Source organism: Henckelia pumila, chromosome 4, assembly GCF_033568475.1.
Source record: "Henckelia pumila isolate YLH828 chromosome 4, ASM3356847v2, whole genome shotgun sequence".
NCBI classification, from domain to species: domain Eukaryota; kingdom Viridiplantae; phylum Streptophyta; class Magnoliopsida; order Lamiales; family Gesneriaceae; genus Henckelia; species Henckelia pumila.
Window position 1 is genome coordinate 1287747 of NC_133123.1, and position 24830 is coordinate 1312576.

The 24830-nt window shown below is 36.5% G+C and overlaps 4 protein-coding genes across 9 annotated transcripts; 2 read left to right on the forward strand and 2 right to left on the reverse strand.

The window, feature by feature from the left end:
* Positions 1 to 4970: 4970 nt before the first annotated feature.
* LOC140867757 (CBS domain-containing protein CBSX5-like) lies at positions 4971 to 6501 on the forward strand. The gene is made up of 2 exons (XM_073272801.1): positions 4971 to 5374; positions 5694 to 6501. Exons 1-2 carry the CDS (start codon positions 5049 to 5051, stop codon positions 6499 to 6501), a joined length of 1134 nt encoding a protein of 377 aa, XP_073128902.1. The 5' UTR covers positions 4971 to 5048.
* Positions 6502 to 7102: 601 nt separating this feature from the next.
* On the reverse strand, positions 7103 to 10497 carry LOC140863910 (endonuclease 4-like). Of its 4 annotated transcripts, none has more exons than XM_073267694.1 (10): positions 10379 to 10497; positions 10123 to 10241; positions 9700 to 9880; positions 9435 to 9536; positions 9313 to 9368; positions 9032 to 9115; positions 8490 to 8582; positions 8266 to 8327; positions 8075 to 8148; positions 7103 to 7463 (listed from the first exon to the last, which is right to left on the reverse strand). In XM_073267694.1, the coding sequence occupies exons 2-10, from the start codon at positions 10237 to 10239 to the stop codon at positions 7339 to 7341; spliced, it is 894 nt and encodes a 297-aa protein (XP_073123795.1). In that variant the 5' UTR covers positions 10240 to 10241; positions 10379 to 10497; the 3' UTR covers positions 7103 to 7338. The 4 variants fall into 4 exon arrangements, with proteins under 4 accessions (XP_073123795.1, XP_073123796.1, XP_073123792.1 ...); XM_073267695.1 differs by having other exon boundaries at positions 10123 to 10244; positions 10379 to 10496; XM_073267691.1 differs by having other exon boundaries at positions 10346 to 10490.
* A 1649-nt stretch (positions 10498 to 12146) lies between these two features.
* Positions 12147 to 14561, forward strand: LOC140863203 (uncharacterized). The gene is made up of 6 exons (XM_073266451.1): positions 12147 to 12462; positions 12764 to 12943; positions 13481 to 13562; positions 13649 to 13756; positions 13851 to 14009; positions 14210 to 14561. Exons 1-6 carry the CDS (start codon positions 12211 to 12213, stop codon positions 14407 to 14409), a joined length of 981 nt encoding a protein of 326 aa, XP_073122552.1. The 5' UTR covers positions 12147 to 12210; the 3' UTR covers positions 14410 to 14561.
* A 76-nt stretch (positions 14562 to 14637) lies between these two features.
* LOC140863201 (beta-galactosidase 6-like) lies at positions 14638 to 22573 on the reverse strand. 3 transcript variants are annotated; one of them, XM_073266449.1, is made up of 20 exons: positions 22411 to 22573; positions 22192 to 22313; positions 21991 to 22086; positions 21538 to 21650; positions 21278 to 21344; positions 21087 to 21179; positions 20398 to 20541; positions 20186 to 20274; positions 19974 to 20079; positions 19793 to 19880; positions 19128 to 19246; positions 18533 to 18697; positions 17697 to 17896; positions 17303 to 17409; positions 16706 to 16815; positions 16474 to 16581; positions 16180 to 16293; positions 15540 to 15751; positions 15097 to 15424; positions 14638 to 14775 (listed from the first exon to the last, which is right to left on the reverse strand). In XM_073266449.1, the coding sequence occupies exons 2-20, from the start codon at positions 22231 to 22233 to the stop codon at positions 14665 to 14667; spliced, it is 2412 nt and encodes an 803-aa protein (XP_073122550.1). In that variant the 5' UTR covers positions 22234 to 22313; positions 22411 to 22573; the 3' UTR covers positions 14638 to 14664. The 3 variants fall into 3 exon arrangements, with proteins under 3 accessions (XP_073122550.1, XP_073122551.1, XP_073122549.1); XM_073266450.1 differs by having other exon boundaries at positions 22192 to 22316; XM_073266448.1 differs by lacking the exon at positions 22411 to 22573 and having other exon boundaries at positions 22192 to 22353.
* Positions 22574 to 24830: the final 2257 nt, after the last annotated feature.

A 24830-nucleotide genomic window follows, 5' to 3' on the forward strand; every position in this document is an offset into this window, starting at 1 on the left:
GGCCCACCAAACCCGGACCCGAACCTCCTGACCCGACCCTAGACCTATCCGACCCGACCCGGACACCCAGACCCGACCCAGGCCCCTAAACCCAGCCCAACCCGATGGCCCCCCTCTCCCAATTTCCCTCGGCTGCGTGCAGCAGCCCTTCGAGGGCTGCTGCCGCGCCAGTCCGGCCACCCCTGGCCGGACCATCGCCGGCAGGACCCTCCCAAGGTCCTGCCGGACCTAACCTGCTCGGTGGTCCGACCCCATGCAGCCTAAACCCAGGAACCCGAAGGCTCTTCCCTTCGAACCCTAGACTGCACCCTTCTCGGCCGCCTGACTGAATCTGCTACCTTGGGCTCGTTTGGCTCGAGCTCTTCGAGCCACACGAGTCCAGGCCAACCTCACACCCCCTTAGGACCCTGACCAGCCGACCTGTCATCCATGGTTAACCAAAACGTGGCCATGATTCAAGAAACAAACGAAGATAGTGCATAGTCATGCAACCCGTAACAATTCCTGTGATTTTAAAGAAAATTTCTGATGCATAACACTACACACACGAATACTAACTGGGATGGTACAAAAATATACGAAGGAATCATGCCTTTCACCGTAGATGACGAGGAAACACGAGCGTGGGACGGTTCCGGGACGACGGGACGAAAATACGGGCTTTTGGAGCTTCGAAACTCTTGGCTATGGCTTCCCTGGGTGACGGCTAGATGGAGAAGAAGGAGATGGAGGTGGGTGTCGGCTGAGTGGAAGAAAACGTGGGAGGTAGGTATAGGTTTAGGTTTTAGTTTATTAGAAAATAGGGTAATTAAATATATAATTAAGGATATAATATATATATAAAATATAACCTAACCAAAACTCTAAAAGAAATCTTTAAAAATCTGAAATTTTATTGAAAAATCCCGAAATTAAAAATTAGGGGAATTTTAAAGATAATTAAAAATCATTATTTTGGCTAATTTTGGATAAAAATGACCCCTAAAATTAAATAAAATTAAATACTTAAAATTTTGAGATAATAAAACTCAAAATAATATTTTAAGGCTCCAAAAAGGCTCATAAAATAATTTGGCTAGAAAGTTGTCATCTCGTCCGTCCACGGTCCCGTCTACGCGATTAAATAATAAAAATACTAAAAATCATAAAAATCACTAATTATGGGTTAAATGCTTAAAAAATAAATTAAATCATGCATAAATAATTCACATAATTATTTAACCCATAAATCATAAATTTAAATAATTAAATATCTATGCAGGCGGATTTACGAAATTAAAAATACCGGGTGTTACAATTCGTATGCTGGAGGATATGCTACGTTCTTCTGTCATGGATTTTGGCTTATCTTGGCAGGATCAGTTACCTTTGATCGAATTTGCCTACAATAACAGTTATCAGCGTAGTATCGATATGGCACCTTTCGAGGCATTGTACGGTCAACGGTGTCGTACTCCGTTATTCTGGGATGAAGTCGGGGAACGGCAAGTCGAGGGTCCTGAATTGGTGCAGCAGATTATAGACAAGGTAGATTTGATCAAGCATAGGATCAAAGTTTCTCAAGATAGACAAGCCAGTTATGCTAATATTCGTCGCAGGCCACTTCAGTTTGAGCCTGGTGAATATGTGTTTCTCCGAGTATCACCTTTCAGGAAGGTGATGAGATTCGGCGTGAAAGGCAAGTTGTCTCCTCGTTTCATTGGGCCTTTCCAGATACTGGAAAAGATCGGAGATGTTGCATATCGTTTGGCTTTACCGCCAAATCTTTCCAGTATACATAATGTTTTTCATGTGTCGTTACTTTGACAGTATATAGCTGATGAATCTCATGTGATTCAGTCTACTGATATTTAGCTAGAACCAGATCTGTCTTTTGTTGAACGACCAATCCGTATCCTAGACAGGAATGAGAAAGTTCTTCGGAACAAGACTATACCACTTGTGATGGTACAGTGGCAGCGCCGAGGCGTTGAAGAAGCAACTTGGGAAACTGAAAGTCGTATGCAAGCGGAATATCCTGAGTTGTTTACTTTGTACTTTTGATTTACCATGTAAGATGTAATTACAGTTGTTGTAATAAAACATGGTTTGATGTTTCATGTTGTTATCTTGATTTTGTCTTTAGATGTTATTTCGCGGACGAAATATCTAAAGGTGGGGAGAATGTAGTAACCCAGATTCCATTTTAAGATAATAATATGTTAAACATGATTGAGGGTTCGTAATTTCAAAGTGTTATTGGACTTCGGAAGGGAATATGGGCTTTTGACTTTGGGCCAGATCGGAAGCTCCGAACCCAGATCGGAAGCTCCGATCCTGACCACTTCGGAAGCCGATCGGATGCACGGAGATCGGAAGCTCCGATCAGGAACGGAAGTTCCGATCTCTGTCAGCCAGCAATGCCGCTGACTCAGCCTTGAGTTTTGACAAATGTCAACCGGGAAGCAGATCGGAAGCTCCGATTGCCGGATCGGACGTTCCGATCCCGACGTGTCGGACATGCACAGAATGAGCTGGATCGGAAGCTCCAATCCCGACATCGGAAGTTCCGATCGTGGCCGAGATTTTTGGCTATAAATAGGGCTCATTTGATTCAGTTTTGAAATACGAATTCCCGAGTTTCCTTCTTCAGTTATATGGTGTGAGATATACACTTGAGGGCCCTATCGGTTAATAGTGAGGTTCTGAAATAACCAAGGCGAGGTTATAGTCATTCAGGACAAGTGTCTTCAAAGGGCTTACTACGGACGAAGGTATAGTCCGGGAATCTATTTAAGTTTTGGGAGTACTTATTAGCTTAGTTAAGGCTTATAGAACTTAAGTAGTGATACAATGAACTTTTGAATATAGGTGTTGAACCTAGGATCCTACTGTACTTGAACTAGCCTAGAGGTACGTACACCTTGACTGAGATTGCCAGCGAGTATACATGTTTATATGTTGCATTTATTTGGCATTATTATATGGCATGATATATGATTTACCGCTTTCTATATTCATATGTCATGTGCATATACACGTTGAGCCTATACCTTGTTATACCTGACTATAGAGCCGCTCAGCTCTATACTCGATAGTCTGTCACTGAGAGTACCGCGACGGCGGGGGCATTTATGTCTGTCTACTCTGGTGTACTAGACGAGTGTGGTTGCACTCAGAGGTTGATCCGTGCGGTGGCAGCATTCATGTGGCGCCGGTTCTGAGCATGACTTTTTAGATGACCCTGTACCAGTCATCATGTTTCATGCATTATATACATATGTTTACTCATGTCTATGTACTGGGCGTTAGCGCTCACGTCCTAGTTGTTATCTTGGACACCCTATTCCATGGGGCAGATCGCAGGATGGACGGAGCTGGTAGTTCAAGGCAGGACTAGGGAGCAGAAGCCTTGAGGATTTTATTATACAGCAGGATTCGATAGAGCTGTATAATGTTTACTGTTTAAGTTTTCGATTTGGTTGTATCACTACAGTTTTTAAGCTCGGATTTTATTACTAAGCTGATATGTAAATTATAGTTTGTTTCCGCACGTTTTACTCTGTTAAGCATTATTGCTTTATTTAAGATTAATGCATGATATTAGTTGCCAGTTAGTAGGTGATACCATGCAGGGTCACTACAGGTTTCATGGTGAGAGTTTTTAAAGTGTAATTATTATAGAAACGAGTTTTTATTTGATCAATTGAGTAACAAACCCCAGCCCCGGCCCCAGCCCCAGGCCCAGCAATTAAAGAATCCAATTTATTTAGGCTGCGTTTATTTGATTTGATAAAGGTAGGATGAGTTTATCAATCCAATATCATCATCTGTTTACTTGAAAAAATTCAATTCTCCTCAAATCTCAAAGCCCTCATCCTTCATATTTCTAGGAATAACTACTCCTTATCATTATTTTGGGAAAAAAAAATCCATAGATAACCTAATCTACCCTCTCCCAATTTAAAATTTTCAAAAATAATCTAATCCAAATTTTATGTATACAAAAGTTAACATAAGATTATTATTTATAATAGGTGGAGGATAAAATTGTAATTCGTCCACTAATCATTACTTCAATGTCAAAATTAATAACTCAAAGTAAACATGTTACCGTTTATCCATTATTATTCTATATCCATTAAACTCATTTTAATAATCCTAGTATGATTTATCCATATATAATCATATCCCACTAAGTACACGCAACCTTAAAATCTTATAATTATATTCATCAACAAGTTTCATATTACTTATAATATTAAACGAGATAACATGAAATCTATAATTTAAAATTCAAAAGGAAGAATGATAGAACATGTTCTAACACAATCTTATTTATGAAGTGTTTGTAATAGATTATGTTTTTATAGAAGTGATTAAATTTATAGATGGTAAAATAGTAAAGAGAAATCAAAAGTTGGTAGTGTTTGAAAACAAATGTAAAAATCTAAAAATCAAAGTTGGGTATTGTTTGATAAAAATCATCATATGACTAGCTTTTGTATTTCAATAAAGTTAAACATAAACTAACATATAATTTAGTTATAAAAACACACAAAAATAATTTTTTTAAACCAATATCTAACACTCACTTTTTTTTAGTGATTCCAATTTAAAAATTACTTATCTGGCTAGAATGTGGGTGTTACATTTTAAATTAATGTATATCTTGTCTGTATAGTTTTTGTTTTTTTGGTTAATTAGTTGTATTTGGTGGGATTATTGAATTATCTGGGATAGGTTGTATGCTACTGAATATTATATAATATAAAACATATATATATATATATATATATATATAAATAATTGAAATTCTTTTTTGACACGGAGTACAAACCCATTAACAAGCCCACGAAGAATCGAGTCTATTGATCCTGTCCCCTTGGGCCTCGGGTGGGCCCATCCTCATCCGACTATAAATAAGCTCCCATTTTCCATGTCTTCTTCCATGGCAGAGGTCCTGCTTGCTACCTCGTACAGTCGAAATTCTGCGTCCTCTCTTTCCGGAAAATTAAACACATCTTATCTTATCTCCCTCTCTGTTCATTTGAATTTCAGGTCATTGCATGGCAGTGAGATTTTTCAATCAGCTTGTATCGGAATTGTGTCTAGGAAAACCGGAGCTGTTCGGGATCACGGCGGCCGCCACCGTTAACGATGCACTGACGGTGTTAAAGAGCTCCGAAGGTACGCACGTCAGCGTGTGGGAAAGCGGCGACGAACGCGCCATTCGTTCGTGTTTTTGCGTAGGGAAAATTTGCATGACGGATGTAATTCTCTTTCTCTGTCGAGAGGAAAATTTGGCGGATCCGTTCAAGGCTTTTGAGGCTCCTGTTTCTCAAATGTTATCCGAAGGAGTTTCCGTAATCAGGCATTTGGATTCCAATTCCAGGTTTGTGGTACACACGTGATTGATTTCCTTCTTTAATACGATCAAGATCAAAATTTCTGTACAATAGCTTGATTAAAAAAGATACGTGTCTGGTTTTTTAAAATCATTGAAGCAAAGGGTCAATAAGTTCATGAAGCTATAGGAGTTAGGACACTGATTTATCTTTTTTCACTTGGTTTATCATTAAATGTACATAAATTTTATGTGGAAGATTTTCCATTCAAATCGTTTTCTGATGTCAATCATAGAACAAGAATAGCTTTTTACTTGACTATAATGTTCTGAGTCGTACTATAACGCACTGTTTCTGAACTTTCAGCTTGCTGGAGGCATTAGATTACATACTTGAAGGCACCCACAATCTAGCGATTCCAATACAAAAGAAGTCCCTTAACAATGGTGGTGGATACTGCTGGTTAACGCAAGAGGATGTCGTCCGTTTCCTTCTAAGTTCCATCCGAGTCTTCTCCCCAATCCCATCTTTCGCCATCAATTCCATCAACGTCATTGAAAGCGATATCATGATCTTGCATCGTGATGAACCTGCATCCTCAGCAGTGGGCTATTTTAACCGTGCCCTTAACCAACAAACATCTGTGGCAGTTGTCGATGAAAAGTACAGGTTAATAGGTGAAATCTCACCCAACAAACTAGCCTGCTGCAATGAAACAGCAGCAGCTGCCATAACCGTCCTCTCAGTTGGTGATCTCATGGCTTACATCAATTGTAGAAGCCCGCCTGAAGACTTGATTCAGTTAGTGAGAACAAGGCTACTTGAGAGAAATTTGGTACGAATGTCAGACTTGGTGAATGAGTTCTTTCATTCTTCAGTATATCATTCATCTTCTACTCGCTCCTCTGATGATGAATCTGGGCCAAGCAGGAATTGGGGATCAGGTCGAAACTGTCCAGACAGGAGCTGTGAGGCGATTGCCTGTAGCCCAACCAGTTCTTTGGTGGCTGTGATAATCCAGGCTCTAGCTCATAGGGTTAGTTGTGTGTGGGTAGTGGAGGAAGATCACACCTTGGTTGGGGCTGTAACATTTGTAGGAATGTTGAAAGTTCTAAGGAGTTTCTCTGGATGCAGGCAAAATAAACCAGAGAAGGATAATATATTTAAGCAGTGATCATTTTAAGATTTACCATCTGAGTTTCAAACTTTGAATACATAACTCATTAAGCAAAAAATATAGTTTAATCTTTGCATAACTGGACAGTTAAAACGGGTTGCTGATAACAGAGCAAAATGACCGAAAAACTCATCCCTCTAAGGATGTACATATATATACATGTAGGGAAATAAGTAGATTCAGAGTTCAGTGTGATGGTAATGATCAAAGGAGATAAAAATTACAAGTTTAATATACCAACTCGGAAAATTAAATAGAATCCCATTGTCCACCAAAAAAGATAAAAAATTTGAATCATGCTTGTTTTTCTACGTTGGAAGAGTGTAACATCAACTGTCCATTAAAATTATTGGTCGCTTATATTTCACAAGAAAATTGTATGTGTTGCACGTCGAAACATATTGATTTTATTTTACGATCAACTTTAATCGTTTGAATGTAAGTTTAAATAAAATCAGTATATATAATTAGGTAGTGTTTGCAACCTCTATTAAGAAAAAATCTATAATCACTTATTTTTATTGGCTTGCAAACACTACTTAGTAATTACACAAGATTAGCCACAAAGTTCTAAAAAGAAGTAATAAAATTAATCGCATTCAACCTATACTTCACATACCCATATAGTTAACATTTATGATATAAAAAGAAACACGAAATTTATCTTTGAAAAAACCTACATAATTTATCAAATGATATAAAGGAAAGTTTGGCGAATAGTTTACAACAAATGCTGACTTCAGGGATGTCCAAGGCCTGATGGTTGCTAAATAAATGTGAACTTTCTTCTGTGACAATGGAATGATGCAATTCATCTCTATCACCCAGAGAGATTCATTCTTTTGCCACTAATATATGTGCCGAAGATGAGAAAATACCGTTGAGAAGAGCTGCCAAACGAACCCCGCTTTGGGCCAGTCTCGTCTCAACAATTGGCAGTCGGCTAAGGAAGTATTCGTCTGCTCAAAATGGAACATAAACAAATACGGGATTTTAGATTTACCATTCTAAGGAAGTGATTGCAACCACTAAAAAAAAGTGATTGTTAGCTTTTGGCTTAAACAAATCATTTTTGTGTGTTTCTTAAACCTAGATTATGTGTTACTTTATGCTTAACTTAATTGAAATCCAAAAGCTAGTCATGTGGTGATTATGATTCTCCAAAAGTGATTCTAATAAGAAGGTCATTGTTAAAATCACTCTAATCACTTATTTATCAAACACTACCCAACTTTGATTTTTAGATTTTCACATTTGTTTCCAAACACTACCAACTTTTGATTTTTCTTAACTTTTTTATAATCTATAAATTAATCACTTATACAAAAACACAATCTATTGCAAACACCCCCTAAGTCGGTCCATAATAGAAGTTCAGGATTCTTTTAAAAGATCAAGTAGTGGTTTACTATTTATCTGGTGGCAATTTCTCTGTACAGTACAAAGATGCTGGAGTCCTTTTAAAAGATCAAGGAGTGGTTTACTATTTATCTAAATAAAAACAATGAAGACTACTAGTCAATTGAGATGTATCCGAAAAACAAATCAACGAGAAACAGAAGGTCTGTACCTTCTAAGGTGGTTCCAGGAGTGGCGTTTCTGTATGCAAATTTACATGCTAAATTGATGCTTTCAGAAGCATAACTGCAATAGAAGCGATACAATCATATGAAGTCGGATAAAAAACATGTCATAAAGGCAGACAAAAAACAAGGAATTGAGGGACAGGAAGGTGAGGTAGTCAAGTGTATGGTACTCAACGTATCTGGACAAACTGTCTCATTGCAATTCTGCCAAGATGATTCATCATCAAAATATCCATCCTATTTTCCAGTTAGACGAGAGAAAAATTAAAGAGTCAGGGCGAGTTAAAAACTGATTAGATTAAAGGAACGACTTAGAAATTAACAAGGTTTGTTTCTTGCAGCAATATTGAGCACTACAAAGTATCTGCCATGACAAAATAGAGAATCTCATGAATATACCGTGATATTCCTCTGAATTGATTGAATCATTGTAGAGAGTTCAGAGTTGTAAAATTTCTTTAAGGCAGATTCAATGATCATATCATCCCACACCTGAAATAACATGAACATAATAAACGAGCATACACGCATATCAAACAAATTGACACGTTCTATGAACTTATTGAACTAAAGAAATATTTGTTCATTTCAGGAATGGAGATAGGTGTAAAACAATTTGAACTACAAAAATCATTCGACCTTCACATCTTCATCTCTTCCTTAATACAGTCAAAACACCATGACTTGAAAGAATTTAAACAATTATTGCATCTGCCACTAAAAGAACTTACGGAAAAAGGACAGATTAGCCATTTTTTTAGACTTTCTGAAATGGTGCCGGGCATCCCATTTTCTTAAACCTTAAGTACATATCATTCGCTGACTGCTGTAATTAATCTTTAAATTTGATTAAGTGACTCCTTTAGAGCCAATCTGAGGAAAAAGTATGAAATAAACTGAAAATTTTCTGATATCCAATGCCACAACATCATGTCACTCACATGGTGTAAATTTGTTTTCCTCCGGTACCAACGCACGATAATTGTGTTTCCACCTTCATCTCCTTTAAAACCAACATGCAATGGCTGCCATCCAATACAAAATTTTTTAGACAAAGCAAGTGACTTTTAAATCTTCAGTAATTAGATTAAAAGAAAAAACAAAAACTCTTCTGTATTAATATTTTTTAGTGAAAAAGTGGAAAGTAGATACATGAGATGGAAGTTACAACTGGCATGCAGATGTCATAGCAAATTGGAATAGTTGAATAAAATGTGCTAACCTGATGGACATCGCCAATAAAATGTGATAGGAACATAAGTGCCTCTGTCAAGTTGTCTGTCATTGAAGCAATTAGATACCAAGTTCCTCTATGTAGTCAATAAGTTTACACTTCATGCTTACACTTTATTGCTGTTGAATCTGAATGGTTATTGCGCCCTGACATAAGCTGCATTGTGTAGTTGTAAATTGCTCCAGTGACACACCTATCTTTATGGCAATCCCCTGTGATTAACTATGAAATGATCATTGCACAAGTATAACAACAGAATTAAGGATCTTACCCAGACATCCGATCTTTTATGAAAATGCTTAATATGAAAATCAAAGGCAAGATGTATAAAGATGTGCAAGGAATAAACATTCGAGCATAAGAAATATGCTTAACTGGCATACTCATAGTTGCAGGCGAAGTCAGGAGTATTCACGTAATGCAAATGACTACTCCAACGATAATGGGGGTCACGCCGGACCTCATCTGGCCAGGAGCAAACAGAAGCTAGATCACCTTCAGCACGATCCGGGAGCAAGGATTTGACAGCAGCCAAAGCATCTTCTGTAAAAAAATTCTACAAAAACCAATGACCTCCCAATTAATATTTAAAAAGATTCTTACAGTTACATACAACTAAATCAAATTTGATACAACGAAGAATCAAACTCTGTAATAACCACTTCTTCCCAAGACTAACACCCGCGAGCTACTGGCGATAGGCATTCCCGAATCAACCAAAATCCATACTTGAACACATCAAGATCTCACAATGTTCTGGCAAATAAAAAGTTCTAAAACATACAATCAATAATGTACCTCAGCGATCTTGCAAATAGCATAATGGCCTTCTTTTCCCCAACCATTTACTCGTAGAAGTAATACCAAGAAACTGATAATCCTTCGTTTCCACCGCAGCTCGAACCCGCCGCCCATCACTGCTGTGCATCATCAGGCACGTATAAGTTATAACGAATGCATGTGTCAGATTGAAGTCCTCAATACAAAGAAATTTTTAATTTAAAAAAGAATAATACTACACCGCGAAATTCACTTGGGGCAAAGAACCCTAAACCTGTGGAGTAAATAACAAATCAACCACTTTGTATTCACAAGTTAATTTCCAGACGGACGGAGACGAAGGTAGGTGGACACACATGTAACATATTTTAACGACCTTCAACTGATCATCTATGGCTTCCATTTTCATTTTTTTAATTAATAATAAAATTAAAAAGTTATTATTCAGCTTTTTTTTTTTTTTTGAAAGCTATTATTCAGTTTTAAAAGAGAGGAAATATTGGTTTCAAAAAAAAAAAAAAGGAAATATTTATTTTTGAAAGAGGTTTGTTGATAGCAATTGGCCGGGTTTAAACCGTCGCGGCTAAATCTGATAGCATTAGTAAACATATGATTAGTCGATATTAATTATATAATTCTTCATGTATCAAGGAAAGTAAACGTAGACTTAAAGTACGTTGAATTAAACTTTGTATAAGACGATGTTCTACAAAATAAAAAAACATTGATAGATTTTTTTATTTTTTATTTTTAAAAATGAGATGTTTACACGAAAATTTTGTAATCAAGAGAAACCATTGAAAATTATTTCAATATTAAATTTTATACATATAAGATTCCCGAATCCAAGAATAAAATAGTCTTACCCAAATCGAAACAAGTAATATGTTATAGTGTCCACACACTATTTATGTTACTAACAATATATTTATTTCGTCCTCAAAACGGCGTCCATGTATATAGTAAGAAAGCTCACGACAATTAATCGAAAATTCAATTTCTTTTATCAATGTCTTATCTAGGGGTGTTTACGGTTCGAATAACCGCTCGATCCGAACCGAACCGGTTTTTTTTCGCCGAACCGAAAAACCGTTTTTTTTTTTTTTTTTTGCTTTTTTTTGTTTTTTTTTTGTTTTTGAATTTGAATTTTTTTACCAATCAATTAATATGTACATTAATATTGTGTGCCCATAAAATTAATTTTATTGAAAAACTGAAATAACAAAAGTCATCCTTCGTTTTTTTAAAAAAAAGCATAATTGGTTTAATTAGTTATCTAATTATTTAAACATACTTGAATTGTGGATTCAACTTGAAAAATGTATTGATTTAGTGATTTTTAAAAATATTGATTTTTGAAATAGAAATAATTAAAAATTAATGAAGTTATTTTATTATATTATATATACACATATTTGCATTATATATTACATTATTTTTATAAATTCAAAAATTATTATTATTGAAATTAAAAACGTTAGCAATTTTTTTTAAATGCAGTTATTTTCAAATATAATTTTCGAAGTATAAATCACAAATATTTGATTTAACCATTAATTTTTTTCAAATTTTTTTTCGAATAACTAAAAATATTTAGTTTTTTTAAAAAAAATTATTTTAATATTTTTTTCAAAAAACCGATTTTTAGAAAAAAAAAAAAAAGTTCAAAATTTTTTTTTTTAAAAAAAACCGAAAAACCGAACCGAAAAACCGAAATAATTTCGGTTAAAAACCGAACCGAACCGTCCAGTTCGGTTCGATTTTCGGTTTGGCTTTTCGAAAAACCGAAATTAACCGAAATTTCGATTCGGTTCGGTCCAAACCACCCGAATAAACACTCTACTCTTATCGAACAAACATGTCGCATAAGCTTGTTTAATACGATTTATATGTAGTAAGCAGGGAAAGGTAGCTCATTGGCGACGGGCGGTTCCCCACACTTTGAAAAATCATATTTATTTTAGATTATTAACAAATAAAAAAACAATTATTCCAAAAATAATCGAAAAATAAATAATTGAAATATAAAAATTGTGATCAAACTTAAAATTCACGATCCAGTCGCCCCAACACCCACACCTCGGAGTAAGAAGAGAAGCCAAGAAGATGAAGGCGATAGTGATCACTAGAGGTGGTGGCCCAGAAGTGCTACAGTTACAAGAAGTTGAAGACCCAAAAATCAAAGACGATGAAGTTTTGATAAGAATCGCAGCCACCGCAGTCAACAGAGCTGACACCCTTCAGCGGCAGGGTAAGCATCCTCCGCCTAAGGGTGACAGTCCATATCCGGGTCTTGAGTGCTCTGGAACCATTGAAGCAATCGGAAGCAACGTTCATCGCTGGAAAGTTGGAGATCAGGTTACCTTTAATTCTTTAAAAACTTTTTAGTACCTGTTACATTTTTTGGCGAAATATATGATGGGTTCATGAAAAATGGATTTATTGTGTTGAAATTCCTGCTACCTGTTTCCCATTTCTGAGATGCCAATTGTAAACGTTGAAATTGGGTTAACTTGCGATAAATTTCGCTCAAAAGTTTGAACCTTGTCTTGTAGAGCTTGACACTCTGGGTAAGCAAAGAAGTTTAAAAACAGGAATTTGTTTCTTGATGCGATAGTATTGAAGTTTTGAGGTGCGATTCGAAGGTGTGTTTATACAGGTATGTGCTCTTGTTGGTGGAGGAGGGTACGCTGAGAAAGTTGCTGTTCCCGCTGGACAAGTTCTTCCTGTCCCGCCTGGTGTTTCTCTGCATGATGCTGCTGGTTTTCCCGAGGTAGCTTGCACTGTTTGGTCCACGGTCTTCATGATGAGCCGTCTAACCAAAGGGGAAACTTTCCTGGTAAGTTTGATTGCCTGTTTTATATTTGATAGATAGGCCATCCATAATGATTGTTTTATATTTGATCAATGAGATATGCTACTCAAAAGTTTGTATTGTAATTGGGAAAAGTAGTGGAATTAGGAATTCCACGGGAATTCCACATATTTAGCAATTATACTGTCTGAATCTGATTGCAAGATGACCTATTTTAAAGATTTTGTTGCTCATAAACTTTTCAAGAGAGCTGACACAATATGTACAAATTCTATTCATCGTTCATGTCTTTTGGTTTTACCACTGTAGTTTTGTGATTGTGGGATGCTTGTAATCCTTCTAGAAGCTACAATTGTTTCACAATGTGAAGTTCTGATCTCCATGGTTATAACTGCTATGATCAGATTACCATTGTTTGATGATTAATTATAAATGTGTCAAAAAGATAGAGACAAAGGTCGTCTGTGGAACTTAAACAAAGAAACTATGAAGTTTCTTTTGAAAAAAATTTGTACTTGGGAAAATAATTTCTGTAAGCTAAATTCTAACAAATAATTCTAGATACATGGAGGCTCCAGTGGAATTGGTACATTTGCAATTCAACTAGCCAAACACCTTGGTATCAAAGTTTTCATTACTGCAGGTGCTCTACCTAATTCTGCTCCATCAATCTTGTACAATGATGATGTCTATTGTACCACTTATGGCTTTGTTGATGCTGCTATTCAGGAAGCGAGGAAAAAATTGCTGCTTGCAAGGACCTAGGAGCTAACGTCTGCATCAACTACAAGACAGAGGACTTTGTTGTACGAGTGAAGGAAGAAACTGGTGGGAAAGGTCAAATATATATGTCTCTTGTTTATTCATCCACACGTATATCTCTTCTTTCTGCTCAGGTCATAAAATCTAACTTGCGAGTTTTCAATTGCAGGTGTTGATGTTATACTTGATAACATCGGGGGTCTATATCTGCAGAGGAACCTAGAAAGTTTAAATTATGATGGAAGGCTATTCATAATAGGTTTTATGGGTGGAGCACTAACAGAAGTAAACCTTTCAAGTTTGCTAGTAAAACGACTTACAGTGCAGGGTAACATGCTCAAGTCTTCTTCAGATTTATTTATTATATCCACCAAAGGATTTTTCGACTAGGATCATATGTATGACAGTCCCCCATTTTTCTTATGGAAAAAGGATGAATCTTGATGGGACTTAAGGTTTCGATAATAAACTTCAGTGAAGCGCAAATTTTAACTTAGTAATTTAACATTGTGTCAATTTTGTTTGCAGCTGCTGGCTTGCGTAGCAGGAGCCCAGAAGACAAAGCTAATATTGTGAGTGAAGTGGAGAAAAATGTATGGCCAGCGATTGCAGCAGGCAAGATAAAACCGGTTGTGTACAAGTCCTTTCCATTTGAAGAAGCTGCTGAGGCGCACCTGTTACTTGAAAGCAGCAAGCATATAGGAAAGATCCTTCTCCTTGTTCGGTAAAGTCGAGGTCCTCATCCTTATGGGTTTCTGTAGGTTTTCCAAATCAATCACGTTGAAGTTTAAGGTGGCTCCTCAAATACTATGGTGTGTACTAGTCCAGTTATAACTTGTCTGAAATGTGAATGTCACTTCTCTTAACAAAAATTTTGAACTGTTCATTTCTTTTATGAATATTGAAAATACAACAGACTTTTTAAAGAAACAATACACCATATAATTCTAGCCGTCAAGCAAACATTTGATGCATCAGCCGTCTCAAGCCATGCATAAAGCTTCAACTGTCAAAATTTTCACCATATTTGGACACGCCCCTCCAAGATTAGCCGTGGAGACAGGAATCGAACATCCCTGCTTGCCAGTACAGACCTGTGGAATAACTCGAACTTGTCAGCAATTATTTTTTGAATTCATAACTCATCATTCAAATGCAACAAGTTTTTTTTTTAAAGGACAATTGAGTTGCAACATGTAGCTTTTTGATTGTCTCATCAAACAACATGGTAGAACTTTAACATCAATGCGCCTCAAGTTTTAGCTGTTTTCCTTATCGATTGTGCAGAAGACTGCTTCCATTATATTTTAACAACTTACTGAGGAGCTAAACCAAATCTAATCCAGCCACAATTATCAATAAATCAGGGCCTAACATTACATATTCTCCATGTAAGCTGAAATGTGTGACATTACCTGGTGCACAATAGATGACACATTGTTATGACAGCTCCCGTGAACGAATGCTCCACATTTTCCTTCAGGATTTCCAAAGCTGGCAAAAAGAATCGAGACAATGTGCCATCCCGGTTCGCAGGCCAGTCGAAGTTGTGGGGTTCTGGACACAAAGCCGAGACTTTGTTCCCATGTATCCGCCGGTGGAAGATCATCCTCCGACACACGGCCACATATTACTTGACCCTTCTGAGTTAAAAACGAGATCGTGGAAGGGTCACCACCGAGTTCTTCATGAATGACCAGCAAATTCTCACCAGATTGTAGCCAAGAGCGTGGCACGTGATACCTGTATTCAAAAGGAATGTACGCAGTACAGTTGATTTCTTAGGGAACCTCATATCTAAATTAAAGCTCCAATTGTAAGTATACGAACATTTGAAACAGAAGATTTATAGACATACAATGTTTGGGCAGGTTGACCACACTTCTTCAAACATTTGGATGCATCATAAGTTCCTCTGTAGTCACAATTCTCTGAACATCCAGTTGATGGCGAGAGATAAGAAGACCAATATCGCCCTACGCTCAGACCGTTCACCCATGCTTGCCCCTTCCCCATGCCAGCAAGATTCAATGACACAGGACCCTTTCCTTCCGGAGCGAAGAATGTGGTCTGAGAATCAAACATTGAATGACAAATCAAACATGATATGTATTTTTGTTAATCTTTCTTTGGTGGGATTGAACCATAAAACGAAACAAAATAACAAAATTTCAGGCATACCCTATAAGCCACACTCATCCTTGAATTCTTGTGTTTTCACAATTTAAGTACTGATCTAAGTATAAGTATTGAACCAAGAGAATACAAGGAACCTAATTGATAATCGGGACTCAGACGTGGTTCACTTTTTTGATCAAATCATGCATTCATGAGAAATCTCATTCTTTCAGACCAGCTTCTTGTTGACAAGCTACAAAATGTTTATTTTTAAACTTGTCTGCGAGTTTGTAAATGCTTACCCCATTTACTGAGGATACCGCCTAAAATTCACTTGGGAGAAGCAAAAAAAAAAGAAGGTAAAATAGAAATCCTGTTACCTTGTACCACATCAAGCTTTGATTGATTGGTGCATCACTCCCATGATGAGTCCATATTGAACTATTGGCCATAGCTACATTTTGAAGTCCAAGGAATTCACCCTCAAGTCCAACCTGGAATACATTCGTGTTGAACACCGAAACTTTCCACAAAAAAGAAATACTACGAAGCTGAAAGCCACATAGATTTGGCGGGCTTGATCCATAGAGTGAAGAAAAACTTTTGACATAAATATGCATCATTCCTATGGCTATGATGCATATTTCGAAAGTTTGTTAAACTTGAGTGGTTACCTGATAGGTCCACTGCGTGGCAGAAAGATCCGCCTTCCAACTTTCTGAATCAGTGGCAATGACTGAATACAGTCCCGCTCCTTGGACATCAAACCATGGTCCATAATTCTGAACCACAATATTTCAAACAGAGTAATTTCTGAATTTGGATATGATCAACAATGAGAATATGTGTGATGCTTATATTGAGGATGTTCAAATAGCAAAAGATTTCCAATGAAGGATCCAATACCTGTAAACCAATCATCATACTCAACACGTCTAATGTGTTGCTTCCACTGACCAGGTTAACTTTAGCACTCAGCAGGAAGCTGGCATCGTCATGGTTGCCAAACCCGAATGCTGGAAGAATACGGATTGTGATGTTAGCCAATTGGGATGCTAATATTTCGACACAAAATACACAAGGAACAGCATAAAATAACTACCACCTCGACCATCAGGATTAAAAAAAAAACACTAACTGATTATTTACATGTTAAAGTATCAGGATATTTGTCCCACACGATAAACATTTTGCAATAAGTAGCAACGCTTATTTTTTTTTTTACCAGGAACAAGAAATATATCTTCTTACATTAATGGTTTGGCCTGGTAGGCAAACATTTGTATTGCAGTTCAAAGATCAATCTAGTATCGGTTCCTGGTATTACACAGTGTACTGCAATTAGTTCAGAGTTGTAACTACTAACTAGTCTCTTAAGCAGATCTGAAGTTACAAGATAAAATAAAAATGAAAAGAAATAGGAATATCTTCTCTAGATAAAAAGCTCTATTTATCAAAGACAACATGAGTTAAAAAAGTATAACTGATCAACATTTGATTTACCTACTGGCCTTTTGTTTACAAAGAGAAGAGCTGCATGGCCCAAGCTCCCAATAAGCAAGCCTACTTCTTTTGTTTGATTTTGTGTAATATTTGCATCCAAGTTTATGCTGCCATAAAATTGCACACAGAAAATGATTGTGATCTTTTTACAGGTAAGAAACTAAAATTGGACCTTCATTTCTTCTTCATAATTGTACTGATTTTTACCACCTAGACAACTTTACAAAAACAAACAAACAAAGAGATTTCATGTTGATGGAATGTAGAGGTAGGTATCTCTTGAATATTGACACAATTGTTCAGTAACTAGGTAAATTCAATACTGATGAACCTTCCTATTTATAATCTTGCAGACTGTGGCATTCAAATGGAAAAGAATAATGTAGCGATTTACCTTGTTGTATACCAGAGAAAATCACTGATATCTTTTGTTGTATTTATTTGCTCCAGTAGACCGGTTGCCCCAAACGAATTATTTCCCCAAATGCCCACCTTTTCTTTGTACCAACTCCAAGATGAAGATGATAACGGAAAGTCATGCATGGTGAGGTTCCGGTTAAAATCATCGCCATTAAGAGCTGTTTGAGAAACAACCTTTGTCCATGCCAAAAATGCAAGGAATAATCTTCATAAGAAACTAAAGTCAATAGAGTGTCACCAGACTCAACTTCTTCTATTAACATTTCAATCACTAAATTGCACAGAGACAATGTAGGTGGTTTCACAGTCTTAACTATTTCAAACTCAATGCGGAGTTAACTTCAAGATAACCATTTACATATTTGTGCTAGTCTGAGATGTTGACAGAAAGTTAACTTCCCAAGTCCACGAAAGCTTATCTTAATAAACTTTCACCCATTTCGATAAAGAATTAGAAAATTGCATGGGACAACATTTATGTGGTTCTGGTTAATGAACCGAAAGGAAAGTATAATACTACGAAATGACATCCGATGCATAGCATAAGGCACCAAGAACACATAATAGATTATCTTTAAACCAAAAAAATCATGTCTTGAACTGATTGTGTGATCTCATGGTAAAGGTACCATAAACTCATAATCGGAATTTAAATGGCCAGACTAAGATTTGACCGTAAATTAATATTCTGGCAAGCAAGTTTCCATATACAAAATTACGAGGGATAGGCCATTGCAATACCATTCACTTTAGACCTCTACCTTTTCCTATTAGAAAATGTAATGTGTACATGAGAGACTGCTGAGATACCTTAGCTGTGTTGAATATGACGTTCTCACAATCTGGAAGAATGCTCACAGACCATGCTGGTAGAAAGTAAGATTTCCCATTGAAAGTGACAGTTGCATTAGTGGAGCTACCATAATTGGCAAGAAAGGCTGCACAGTCATTGGAGGACTTGTAGTATATATGTGCCTGATAGAAGATAAAATAGTCAGCTTTTGGGATTATGAAGATTTCTAGTTTCCACATGCAATAATTCGGCAATCCACAAAATAATTAACATCTCTATATAGATCGCATCTCCACAGGAAAATTTTAAAAGGGAGAAGAATGTTATAGGGAAATTATACATGACAGATTGGATTATTGATTGCCAAGGAAAGACCATCTAATTTAACAGATTTGTACTTAAAGATAAAAAAAAAATTTCTCCAATATATTTACTCTCTTCCAACTGAATCTAGCTTAAGCTTCAGGGTAAACAGTGAAAAAATGCATAAATCAATATAAGAAATCTGAATGGCTTCCATTGAATTTTTCGTTTCCTATATCCGACCAGTCTGTGTCCGATCTATCACAGAGTCAAATGAATGGAAAACAGCTATTGAACTGCTGAACACACCTCAAGATTAACACCAAGAGACATTTGAGTTGCATTAGCATAGACCAAATATTCCTCACACTTTTTAATTGAAATATGAAGGTCCCGCAGGTGGCCCCACTTCGGCTGATTGATAAATCCTGCATAAAAATTGTTGTTATAGATGAAAGTGATTTAACTGCATAGCGTTCATTGAGCAGCTATCGTGCCCGTTCATCATTATCCAGGAAATGTGTTCAAAAATTTGATGCATGACACAAAATCTTTGTTACAAAAGCTTCTATTCCAAATGTTAGTGTCCATGTGTTCGTAATGTAACTGTGAATGACCGAGATTGTTGAGAATTCAGGGGGATGTTTTGATGTTGGGATGACCCCATCCATTGAAAAATTTTGTTCGGCATAAGACTACATTCAAATTTGAAAAATATAAAAACCACAGAAAGTACCACGGCTCGATTATGTTTGACTTTATTTACTCCTTATCTATAAAGCTTTCAATGTGGTTAAGAGATCCCAAAAAAGCCAAAAAAAATAATAATAATAATAACCTGCTTCAGCACATTACAGAAAGAACACATGGAGGGTTTCTTCAGGTATGAAAGGAGTTGGAATTTGGAAGACACCTCGATTATGTATACCCAACATAAGAATCACAGAATGGGTCAGCCAGATCAGAAAATTTACCATACTCGTTTATTGGGGCATCGTAGTCGTAACTAGTGGCAACCAAAGGACCCCCTGCTGTTCTACCAAAGTTGGTGCCACCAAAATACTGGAAGAAGAATTGGAACAAGACATTAAGCCGGGCGTAATTTGTTTATCAGGCCATAAGCAGCACCTATATTTTGCATCCTAATTAATTTACCATGTAATAATTTTGGAAAGTTCCACCTGTTTCAAAAAAGCGTGCAACAGCAAAAGCCAAGTCTTCGACAGGACGAAAAGGAACAGCATACCCGAACGCAAGGAACCTATAAACTTATACATCAGTTCAAAACCCCAGAAAGCTTGATAAAAAAATAGGTATCTTGATTTCTCTGCAGCAATAACTTGACAGAGAATTGTGTAGCATGTTACCATCCAACATAGTTCTCTGTCCACATTTTTGGTTTGTAAGGTGAATTGGGCACAAATCGATCACAATAAAACCCATTGCAAGTGTTTATCTGCATATTTCATGATTCCTTCAATTAAACATAGCTAAAAAGCTCAGCTACAGAACCCCAAAACACAGAATGAACTGTTCATTATATGGAATAATAAAAGACAGAAGTGATGTGATCGCTTACAATTGGATCAGGCGCATCTTCCTGCGAGCACATTACCCATGGAACAGATGTATTAAGGCCAACAGCTAATTCTGCAGCCCATTCAACATATAACTCTCCGCCTACTCCATAAGCCCATTCGACATTACCATATTCATTTTCCACCTATAAATTATAATACACCATCTTTGGAAACATGTCCAAGAACAAATAAACGCAAGGGAAGCACTTACTCAATTAAAAGGAACTCATTAACACTAGGATTCTGAGTATGCTCAATGCTTTGTGTTCAAAAGATTCTATCAACGAGATATTTTGAAGGCAATGTTGCAAAAACTCAGGGATCTCAATTCAGTCAGTGAACTAACCTATCCTTACCGCTGCTCAGGGTTTCGAGTAAAAGGAAAAAAACAAGATGTGAATTATTCCACGATAAGGTCAAGCAGGAAGATAAGCCTTATTTGGGATCTAAAACATAAGGGAAGTGCCAAATCATGCTTCGGAAAATATTAGAACATTTAAATGGTGCCATACAAACATTAATATCCAGAATAGAGTCGAGATAAGGTTTTCAGGCTAAAGCCAACCCGATTCTTGACCTCGAATTACCTCATAAAACTTATTTTATTACAATTCCAAAACATGAAACAGCTTTGAAAAACCTGCAATTAATATATACAAAGGCTGCTATGTCCACAAAAAGAAGCAACCTGCGCAAGAATAATTGGCCCTCCTTCAGACGCAAACAGATTCTCATCCTTCATCATGCTAACTATTTTCTCAAGAAAGCGCTCCATTTCTTTCTGCAATGGCATTAAAACATGCATACCAGTAAATCTCACACTTGTAGCAGATATCTCAAGAATCTATACTGAGTAAAACAGGAAGACCTCAAATGCACCTTGAAAAGGTCATTTGTCGTTCGGAACTGTATTCCAGGAATAAAATGCAACCAAACAGGGAATCCTCTGTTTATAAGATACATGAAGGATTACAGTGGAGAAAAGCATATGCATGTAGATGAAACTGTTTACATTTGGACTTAAACAAAGCTTCCAAGTTATTCATTAATCTACAGCTCTGGATAACTTTTTTAAGATTCTATGCCAATAGTTAGTGCATTAAGACAACATAGCTGAAGAACAGGAGTCCAAGACTCACCCATAGTTCCATTCAGCACAAGCATAGGGACCGATTCGTAGATGCACAAAGAGACCAGCTGCCTGCACATCCTTAACAAACCGTACCAGGTCGAATCTGCCTCCAAAATAGTACTATTTTTTTTAAAAGAGTCGGTGTCAGAAAAGAGCGTGAAAAGATAACGGCAAAGGAGTATTTTCAAAACTTGTATCGACACAATTGCCAAAATTGTATAATGATGTTCCAAATTGAGAATAACAACTTGACTACATTACTCCAGCCTGACAATTGACAAACTCCTTAGAGTAAAAAGATATTGACTTTCAGTAAAATTATTTCAAACAAATCATATATAAAACATAAATGGATGATATTTCGAAGATAAACGGATCATGAACTTAACACACTTTGCTGAAAAATCATATTCCCAAGTACAAGAGCATCCTTGTTAGAGGCACACCACAAATTTCATACCTCTCCTCTCACCGGCTCGTGATAGTTCCAAAAGACATAGGTCTCTATCACGTCCAATCCTCCTTCTTTTGCCTTCCGAATGATTCCAGGCCACACCTACAATTCACCAAAAACACAAAACACTCCATAGTTTCACATTCCATACCAAGATCATTATCATTACATAAACATATACCAAAACAAACAGAGATTCAGTCTCACTTCTGGCATCGTCCGAGGATAGTGGACAGAACCCGATTGCATGATTCTCCTCTTCCCATCAATTACCAACGCCTTACTATCATACGTTACAGTTGTCGAATCCACCACATCCCAAAAATTACCTTCTAAAAGTAGAATCACCAAGAAAAGCATGCGCAACATTTTCAAATTATTCAATCCCAAAACTAGAACGAACATGATGAATCACAAAGCCCGAACCTTATATTTATCCCTTCGTGATGCCCGTAGCTGGAATTGATTCATGCGAAATTTTGTTTTATCCGGGTTGAAGTGATCCATAGAGACGAACACAATGTTTCCTTGTGATTCTTGGACTGATGCTCGCGTTTCTTGCAAGGGTGATTCTTGTCTCTCTATGAACGGTTGTCTTAAATTGAAATTTAAGAATCATTTTAAGAATTAACAAGTGATACCGTTGGCCGTTGCAATAACCAGAGTCAAAAGACTAAAATGCCCACTGATTATCCCATTCCCAATCCCCAAATAATTAAACGTGTAGTCATGGCTCGATTAAACTCCAAATTCAACAATTTTTTCTCAACTTAGATATATAATAACAATAATTTCTTAAATATATAAAGCTTTGTTCGGACCATTAGTGTAAATTTTTTTTATAGAAATGTTTTTTTAGAAGATTTTCAAATTTATTTTAAAAATAAATATGAGTTTAGATAATTATTTTTTAAAAAACGATCTTATAACTAAAAAAGTGTTTGGATAATTATTTTTATAAAATTTTTAATTCTTATTTGTCTCACGTTATTTAGTATAAAACATAAAAACACACATATATCTCAATTGATCTTTAAAACTTACGTGTGGAGAACAATTTTCTAAACAACTTTAATTTTGTCAAAAAAATCTTGTTCGAACAAATATTTTAAATTTGTTCATTTATAAAAGACAAAATATTTTTAAAATATTTATCTAAACGAACTTAAGTTAACAAAAATAAAGATTAACAACTAAACGCAAAAAAAAAGATTTTTTTTTTAAATTTTAATTTTTATTGGTCCCCTGTGTGAGAAGAAAAAACGATCTTGCAAGCTACTCGAACTTGAAAATCAAACTCCCGATATTTTTTCAGCTGGAGCAATAAATAAATTCAAACCAAAATTCAAATAGTGGACTTTTTACACGCCGTCCAATTCATGATTCACCTCGTGTAATTAAAGCTTGCCATTACGTACGTGGAGCTCTAATATAATGTTGTAATTTGCAATGGATAAGAACTGATTAATCAAAACACTTTCGCCTATCTAATCCAAATCTGTAGCTTTCTAGTCAAAATTTAACATGTCGCGCTGTCTTCGATCTTGGCTGTGGTGTGGACAAATTTATCATTTTTGGGCATGAAAAAGCACATACTTATTAAATTCTAAACAAGTTATCAATGTTTTAGCTTTGAGACGAGATCAAATTCGACGATGAGCATGTCACTTTTATCCATCAAAGTTGCGATAAATATTTCAGCTGGAATATTTGTTATGGGCCTGATCATAATATTTTCCGTTCATGAAATCCCTGCGTGCGCTATTCTGAGGCCTCCGTATTTGCATGCCATCTATAGATCAAGATTTCCACCGATCTTCTGTTTCTCCCAAGCTCTAGATTACTCAAACCTTATGCATGATGAGATTAAAAACGCTATAAATAAATCTTATACCGTAATCCATTACATTTTGTTCCAGTAATGGGTTGTGCAACTCCATTTCCAGAAGCAAAGACTCAGAGGGAGCTGGAACCGAAGCGACAAGAAACACTGGAGAGCATTTGGATCGGAGGATGATAATGGAGAAAGGTCACAAGGAACATGCATGCATCGGGAACCTTGAAAAGGGCAAAAAAACTACGACATGAAGCATTGCCGGACTCGGAGAGAGCAGTTGTCGCGGAATCAAGAATAGCTTCGTGGAAGCCTTCTTCAAGGATTTGAGTGACGAAATGAGGTTACAGAGGCAAGAATGATCATTAAAGTTAAAGCGCCCGGAACAACCCATTATCCTTTGATCTTCATTTGGGATCTGCATGCATTAATTGTTCTCAACTTGTCTTAGGTGTAATAGTAGCAAATATAATGAGCCAAGGAGCCAATTAAAAATCTTCGTCGTATTTTACAAAACTAGTTTTTCATATAATTAACGTCGATATTCTTCATACATAAATAAAAAGTTTATGATAGGAGCCTACTTCAAAGTAAGAATATTGCATTTCATGAATGACCCCGATCTGCAAACCTAAGTGTTAAGGACTAGTATCCTATTACTTGTCCAACCAGATTGTGTAGATGCCATTAAAATCACAGTTTAAATTTTTGCCAACAAGGATTAGACAATTTAAATACAAAGCAAATTCGCTAGTTCTATATTTAATCTCACCTTCCTTGTCCCAAGACCTTTTAAGCATATGATCACTGCAATGAAAATGAGAAACGATAATGCAACAAGCGAAAAATTTGTGGCAGTCTGATACAATATACATGAGGTGAAATGATTGGTAACCAAAATTCTTTAAACAAGCCCCGGCAATCAAAAGGCATCGCCGCGCGCGTATCCCTGAAAACCGTAATCAACTCCGTTTGAAGCTTCCAACTAACAGAACGACATGGCGGTCCGGGA